General features: G+C 45.3%; 1 protein-coding gene across 1 annotated transcript; it reads right to left on the bottom strand.

Annotated features, from left to right (window-relative positions):
• Positions 1-7,742: 7,742 nt before the first annotated feature.
• LOC120534667 (histone H1-like) lies at positions 7,743-8,237 on the bottom strand. The gene has a single exon (XM_039762258.1). The coding sequence runs from the start codon at positions 8,235-8,237 to the stop codon at positions 7,743-7,745; it is 495 nt and encodes a 164-aa protein (XP_039618192.1).
• Between the last annotated feature and the right edge of the window lie 206 nt (positions 8,238-8,443).

The raw sequence follows: 8,443 nt of genomic DNA, 5'->3' as shown, positions 1-8,443 counted from the left end.
CCTTTGGTGCTGTAGGAGAAAGGGTGGTCCAAATCGCCAGTAACCTGGTTTTGCTATCTCTATTAAGGTCTTTCCTCTAGTAATGTAATCGGCAGGGTTATTAACGGAGTCTACATAGCGCCAGTTATCATGTTCTGTTAGCTCTTGAATCTCAGCTACTCTGGTGCCCACAAATACCTTAAACCGGCATGAATTAGAATGAAGCCAATTAAGAACAGTTGTTGAGTCTGTCCACAAAGTGACACTGCTGATCGGTATGGATATTTCTGTTTTGAGTAGCTTGGAAACTTGAGCCCCTGTCAAAGCGGAACAAAGTTCTAACCTTGGGATTGAAAGCTTTGGGGCTACTCTGGATCTAGCCATTACAAAGGAAACCTGTCGGTTGCCTTTACCGTCTTCCATTCTAAGATAGGCCACTGAACCATAGGCCCGTTCTGAGGCATCACAGAATATATGCAACTCCCGTCTGGTTTCTGGGACATCCATATCAGTTGTTTGGTAACACCGGGGTAATGTAATCTTTGACAAGTGAATTAGCTCTGCCTCCCATGAGTTCCAGGCCTGAAGTAAATCTTCAGGGAAGAGAGGGTCATCCCAATGGCGCTCCTTTTGCCAGAGCTGCTGAACTAATACCTTTGCCCGAGTAGTGAATGGAATAAGGAACCCAAGTGGGTCATACTGACTTGCTAGAACTTTATAAATATTCCTTAGTGTGGGCCTGTCATACTTAATTTCCCGATGCCTGTAGCCTAGAGTGTCAGAAGAGCAATACCAGCATAAACCCAGCGTAGGCTCTGGAGAATGTATTCGATCCTGAGTTAGCCACAGTTCACTCATTTCAGACTGTGCTTCTTTTGGTAAGTGACCTATCACAGTAGGATTGTTACTAGCCCACTGTCGTAACTGAAAACCTCCTAAATTAAGAAGATTTATTAATTTATCCACCATGTCCTTCGCCTCTTTAAATGTGGAGAAACTCTGTAGAAAATTGTCAACATAAAAATGCCTCTCAACTGCTAATCTTATATCATCACCAGGTTCACTATGATTATGAACATGAGTTTGCAGGGCAAATGTAGCACAGCACGGGCTACAAGTCGTGCCAAATGGCAAAACTTGCCACTCATAGATGTCAGGATCCATCCTTTGTCTAATATTTCGCCAAATGAATCGAAGGAGGACCTTATCCCTTTCTAACAGGTGTACCTGGTGGAACATAGCCTTAATGTCTCCACTAACAGCCACAGTATGCTCTCTAAACCGAATTAACACTCCTAATAGTGACGGGCCTAAAGTAGGGCCAGGTAACAAGTATTCATTTAGCGTTGATCCTCTGAACTGAAATGAGCAGTTGAAAACTAGCCTGTTCTTACCATTATGATGAACCATATGGTGAGGGATGTACCATGATTCCTGACTAGCTACTGCTTTCCTTGGTATTTTAGCGATATAGCCTGCTTTCTCCAGTTTCTCTACTTCCGCAGTGTAGATGGCTGCAAGTTGTGGATTTTTTGCTAGTCTTTTCTCTGTACTTCTGAGACTTGGCATCACTGCTTCTAATGAAGAACTCAGGCAGGGCATGTCACTTCTTCGTAACAAAGGGGTTGCGTATCGCTGAATTCCGTCCACTTTTATTCGAGTAGTTTGACTTTGAAGAAGAAGTATGGCTTATTTATCCTGCTTGGATCGAGTGACTGATTCAACATTCCTATAGGGCAAACAATCTAGTTGCCAAAGTCTTTCCACATTTTTAAACAGTTCAGTATCTGGGGACTGGAAGGAGGAAAACAAGCACTGCGTGGAAGACATCTGATGTTTAAGTCCCCTTACAGGTCCTAGCAATGTCCATCCCAAAGAAGTCTTGATTGCTGCTGGCCCTCCTGGTGGGCCAAGGCTTACAGGCTCGAGTGGGTTGAGTAAGTAGGGATGGTCAGCTCCAATGAGTAGAAGGGGACGCATTTTCAAAATGAGGAATATTCAAGCCTTTAAGGTGTTGATACTTCTCCTGAAGAGTAGTCATCGGGTAGGAATGTTCACCCAATGCTAGCCGCGTTGCAGTAAAGGCATGCTGGATCTTAAATTTCCTTTGTGGCTCTGTTGCAGGAGTTAGCATAAATGAAACTGATGCTCCCTCCAATGTCTCAATGTCATGTCTAACTGTCCTTAACATCATCTTTTCAGATTCTCCCTCTAAGCCAAGCTCTTTAGCTGCTGCTGAAAGCAAAAGAGTCCGTTCGGAGCCGTCGTCTAACACTGCGTAGGTTTCTAAGGCTCTGTTGCCATTATAAAGCATTACCTTAACTACCTTAAGCAATACATAACTGCCATCAGTGGGTCTGTCGCCATAAAGAGTCTCAGTAGATGAACTCAGCACACAGGTATCCTGTTTTGGGGGGAGAGTGTTAACTTCATGCAAGACCTTAAGATGTTTCCCTTTACATATATTGCAGGGTTTTTTGAGATTACACTGAGCTGCTTGATGCGAACGTCCACACCTCCAGCATCGTTTCTTGGTTTTGATCCAGTCTATAATTTGCTCTTTGTGAACTGCTGGAATGTGGGACATTGACTAAGGAAGTGCTCTGTATTTTCACAATATGGGCAGTAAGGTTTAGGCTTTTCTTTCTTCTTCTCTGATGGCTCATCTATAGAAGGGTTGGAAGTCTCAGTCGCAGAGCTTTGGTTTGCTCCAAGTAAGACCGTAGTTGGTTTTGGTCCACGTTTAGGTTCTCTGTATTTCTCCACTTGTCTGGGCTGTCCTCCTGAATCGTGACACCACACTTCAAATTTTAACCACGTTGAGAGATCAAGTAAAGTATAGGTTGCTCCTGGTCTATGCAGCATGTGTCTGCGGAAGTTCGCCGAAGGTCTGGTGGAAGCTTTGTCAACAGACGAGCTACATGAGATCCACATCGGAGTTCAATGTCACCCTCAGGCCCTATGGTTCCCAACATACCTACTAATGCTTGCACATTTAAAGCAAACTTCTCAAAAGCTTCTGTATCCCCACTACGAATTGCTGAGAGTTCATGACTGCTGAAATTTTCTTCAAAGCCAATTGATGAGGTTGTCCATATTTCTCAGTAAGAGCTGCCATGGTATCAGTATACGGGTAAAGAGAGTTCAGGTATGCATCAGCTATTAAACGGGCTTCCTCTAACTTCAGGTGCTCAACCAAAATCTGGTACTTGAATAGCTCTGTACTGCTTGCAGGAGAAGGTTAATTAGAGCTATCTTAAGCCGTGCAAACTCACTGGGATCTTTATGGATGAAGTCTGGGATTGAAGGTTTAGGTCCCCTATAGAAGGTCTCTTGTGCCTGTGGAAAGTACTCCCGCTGGGGATGATCAAGAGTGTACTGATCACATTCTGTGGATGTAGGAGGTTGCAGGATATACTGGTGAAATGGCTGCGGAGGAGGCTGGTGAGGCAGACGAGGAAGGTGAGGAAGAGGAGTAGGAGCAGGTGTGTTAGGATCTACACAGTACTGATGTAAGGGTGGATGTTGCCTGGCTGGTGTCCTTTGGGAAGTGCATCATGATTCAAATGGGAAAGGGAATCTGGTCTAGGTGGAGAAGAGTAGGACGGAATTCTGGCTTGTCTACTTTGGGCTCTCATTTCACGCATCCATGCCACCATCTCTTCCATTATGTCAAGCATCGCATCAGACTCCTGGCTAGGTTGAGGATCCTCCTGCTCGTGGACAGGTGATAAAGGTGCACTAAAACTGTTATTACTTACATTATCTCCTTCCCACTGTTTCTGCATTCTTGGCAGGTCCTCATTGTAGTTGTAGTTACAAGGGGCATTTGAAGTCCTAGGAGATGGCACTGGTGTTCGATAGACAGTCCGTGGTGCAGGAACTGGTCCAGCCCTTCTTAATGAGTCAGGACTAATATTAGAAAGGCTAGCTGTCTTTGATTGTGAGTGTTCATAGTCTCTCTCAAGCTGTAGCTTTCTATGAGAATTATTCAGTGTTCCTGGTGAAGTTATCGCTAGTTCTCTACGATTTGGTGTTGCTTGAGCTTGCAGAGTTTGAGGTAACAACATTCTGCTGGCATCATAATCCTCTTCTTGGTAAATTGTGTGCAGTACTCCTGGCCGCAGTGAAGATGATGCTTCTAGAACCCTGTAGCCTGCATAGCTTAAATCATAATCCTCTAAGTAACGCGGAGGGCGCGACTGTCTTCTTGGATAGTTCGCTCCGGCTTGCTGGTTGGAGTAAGGATATATGTTCCACAGTAACCACTGCGATTCCGGCTCGAAGGACCAAAATTGTTATGAAGAAAGGCAGAAGGCAGACTTGCAATACGCTGTAGTCGCTGTGGTGTGTCGGTTAGAACACAGGAACTAATCCAACCATTTCAGGAACATCACTTTAATGTTGAGATGCCAAAATTTCACATGAAGTAGAACAACTGTACAGGTAGGTGAGTAGGTGTATGTGTGGTTATTTGGTCAAAAACGCACAAACTTAAACTTTCTCTAGTGGCTCCAGTAGTTCCGGCTTTCACGAGGTACATCTAACAAACGCACATGCTCACTGCACACGCCACGGTTTTCATGTGATCATGCTTCAGTGCCTTAAAGGCACAGGAGCCTTTTTTACACTACCGGTAGCATGAGGCCATACCTGGACCCTACAGAGCTGGCACAGGTATTGTGACATTGTCAGAAGGTTTGCTGTGTCTCCCAGCACAGTCTCAAGGACATGGAGGAAATTCTAGGAGACAGGCAGTTACTCTAGGAGAGCTGTACAGTGCCCCTCATAGAAGGTCCTTAACCCATCAGCAGGACCCACCGGTAACTTGGGCAAGGAGGAACACGATGGGCACTACCAGAGCCTACAAAATTGCCTGCAGTAGGCAGGCCACTGGTGTGAATGTCTCTGACCAAACAATCAGAAACAGACTTCATGAGGGTGGCCTGAGGGCCCAATATCCTCTAGTGGGCACCGTGGAGCTCGATTGGCATTTGCTATAGAGTACCAGAATTGGCAGGTCCACCACTGGCACCCTGTGCTTTTCACAGATTAGAGCAGGTTCACCTTATGCACATGTGACAGATATGAAAGGGTCTGGAGAAAGTTATGCTGCCTGTAACATCGTTCAGTATTACCAGTTTGGTGGTGGGTCAGTGATGGTATATCTGTGGAGGCATATCCATGAAGGGATGTTAGGGCTGTTAGGTATCGGGATGAAATCCTTGGACCCATTGTCAGACCCTATACTGGTTCCTCTTGATGCACGACAATGCCCGGCCTAATGTGGCGAGAGGATGAAGGAATTGATCCCATTGACTGCCCATTGATCAAAAGGCCCCCATTCCCCTCAAAAATGCTTACAAGCCGGACCTCAATCCAATAGAACACCTCTGGGTGGGATATTATGCTTGGGTCCATCTGACGCCACCAGGTTGCACCTCAGACTGTCCAGGAGCTCAGTGATTCCCTGGGCCAGATCTGGGAGGAGATCCCCCAGGACATCATCCGTCGTCTCATTAGGATGTTGTCAGGCATGCATACAAGCATGTGGTGCAGGGGGTGGGGGGCATACAAACTACTGAGCACAATTTGTAGTTGCTGCAATGACATTTTAGCAAAATGGAATTGCCTACTGCCATATCATTTTTTCCCTTTGATTTGTGCTTGTCTTTGAATTTAGCCCTCTGTAGGTTGATCATTTTCATTTCCATCCTTTCTTTCCTAGTACATTACCATATCAGTCCATAGCAGCAGAGATAGCCTGCAGAATTTTTTTCCCATGGAGTTCTCATGTGTTTTATAATAGTCTCTTTATTTTTTTGAGCAGTATATATATATATATATATATATATATATATATTCATATATACACTCACCTAAAGGATTATTAGGAACACCTGTTCAATTTCTCATTAATGCAATTATCTAATCAACCAATTACATGGCAGTTGCTTCAGTGCATTTAGGGGTGTGGTCCTGGTCAAAACAATCTCCTGAACTCCAAATTGAATGTCAGAATGGGAAAGAAAGGTGATTTAAGCAATTTTGAGCGTGGCATGGTTGTTGGTGCCAGGCGGGCCGGTCTGAGTATTTCACAATCTGCTCAGTTACTGGGATTTTCATGAACAACCATTTCTAGGGTTTACAAAAAATGGTGTGAAAAGGGAAAAACATCCAGTATGCGGCAGTCCTGTGGGCAAAAATGCCTTGTTGATGCTAGAGGTCAGAGGAGAATGGGCCAACTGATTCAAGCTGATAAAAGAGTAACTTTGACTGAAATAACCACTCGTTACAACCGAGGTATGCAGCAAAGCATTTGTGAAGCCACAACACGCACAACCTTGAGGTGGATGGGCTACAACAACAGAAGACCCCACTGGGTACCATTCATCTCCACTACGAATAGGAAAAAGAGGCTTCAATTTGCACAAACTCACCAAAATTGGACAGTTGAGGACTGGAAAAATGTTGCCTGGTCTGATGAATCTTGATTTCTGTTGAGACATTTAAATGGTAGAGTCAGAATTTGGCGTAAACAGAATGAGAACATGGATCCATCATGCCTTGTTGCCACTGTGCATGCTGGTGGTGGTGGTGTAATGGTGTGGGGGATGTTTTTTTGGCACACTTTAGGCCCCTTAGTGCCAATTGGGCATCGTTTAAATGCCACGGGCTACCTGAGCATTGTTTCTGACCATGTCCATCCCTTCATGACCACCATGTACCCATCCTCTGATGGCTACTTCCAGCAGGATAATGCACCATGTCACAAAGCTTGAATCATTTCAAATTGGTTTCGTGAACATGACAATGAGTTCACTGTACTAAAATGGCCCCCACAGTCACCAGATCTCAACCCAATAGAGCATCTTTGGAATGTGGTGGAACAGGAGCTTCGTGCCCTGGATGTGCATCCCACAAATCTCCATCAACTGCAAGATGCTATCCTATCAATATGGGCCAACATTTCTAAAGAATGCTTTCAGCACCTTGTTGAATCAATGCCACGTAGAATTAAGGCAGTTCTGAAGGCGAAAGGGGGTCAAACACCGTATTAGTATGGTGTTCCTAATAATCCTTTAGTTGAGTGTATATATATATGTCTGGTCTGTCTTCCACTATATATATATATATATATATATATATATATATAGAGCGAGAGAGAGAGAGAGAGAGAGAGTGGAAGACAGCCCAGACACAGACAGGCAGACCTCATTTTAAGCACCACCACACATTTTTTATACAGCTACTAATATTTACAAGTGCCACACACAACCCCAAAACTCCCCCAAAGTCCAGGCCTCACAATGCCCACTTTTCCTCAGGCTACCTCCACTCCTCTCCTCCAAGTCCTAGTCAACTCCGCACCTACAGAGGGTTAAATTCAAAGACAAGCAAATATCAAAGGGAAAAAATGATATGGCAGGTAGGCAATTCCATTTTGCTAAAATGTCATTGCAGCAACTCCAAATTGTACTCAGTAGTTTGTATGCCCCCCACCCCCTGCACCACGTGCTTGTATGCATGCCTGACAACATCCTAATGAGACGACGGATGATGTCCTGGGGGATCTCCTCCCAGATCTGGCCCAGAGAATCACTGAGCTCCTGGACAGTCTGAGGTGCAACCTGGTGGCATCAGATGGACCGAAGCATAATATCCCACCCTTTTATCTCCACCTGGACGTGCTCCAGGTGCCTCCCAATTAGTTTCTGCCAACACTCCCCAGTGTGGCGGAAGTACCGACTGTGCAACCGGAATCACTCCGGGTATCCCTGGTCTTCTTTGCCCCAGCACTCCTGGGTGTGGCGGAAGTGCTGAGGGCCAGGGTACCTCAGGCATTTGGGTTCCCCGTGGCGGTGACCACGGGCCCCTATAGGGTTGAGTTTGGCCACTGGCTTCTTCTTCGGGGCCTCATTTTCCTTACCTGCTTTCTCCTTTGCCTCTGCTTGCTTCTTATTGATCTTAAAGGACCCAGAGGCACCTTTAGTCTGCACCAGAGCCCCTTTGCTAACCATGCTTTTTATGGCCAGTTTCACACGGATGTTGTTCTTCTCCACATCGTAGCCACCAGCAGCAAAAGCCTTCTTGAGCCTGGCTAAAGATAACCCATGGCACTCATTTGAAGCCAACACAGCCTTCACGATCAAATCAGACACGCTAGGGCTGGTCTTCTTTGGCTTCAAACTTGTCTTCTTCTTCTTCGGCGCCTTAGCCGGAGCGCTGGTGGGAGCAGCTGGAGAGGTTTCTGCCATTTCAAATAGATGTACTACAAATGAATAAATCAGTTGAACTGAATTGCGACTGATTAGAATCTTTCTTCTCTCATGGAGGACCAAGGCAATGCCTCTCACACTCCTTCACCTCTGTGTTTTTAATCTATGAGATTCTTGTTAACTTGTCTCATGACAATCAGTTTTGGCTGTTTTGGTTAGGGGTTGTGTGAGTACCTGTTGCTGAA

Source organism: Polypterus senegalus, chromosome 8 (genome assembly GCF_016835505.1).
Source record: "Polypterus senegalus isolate Bchr_013 chromosome 8, ASM1683550v1, whole genome shotgun sequence".
Lineage (NCBI taxonomy): Eukaryota > Metazoa > Chordata > Cladistia > Polypteriformes > Polypteridae > Polypterus > Polypterus senegalus.
This window is presented reverse-complemented; position numbering and strand designations above follow the sequence as displayed.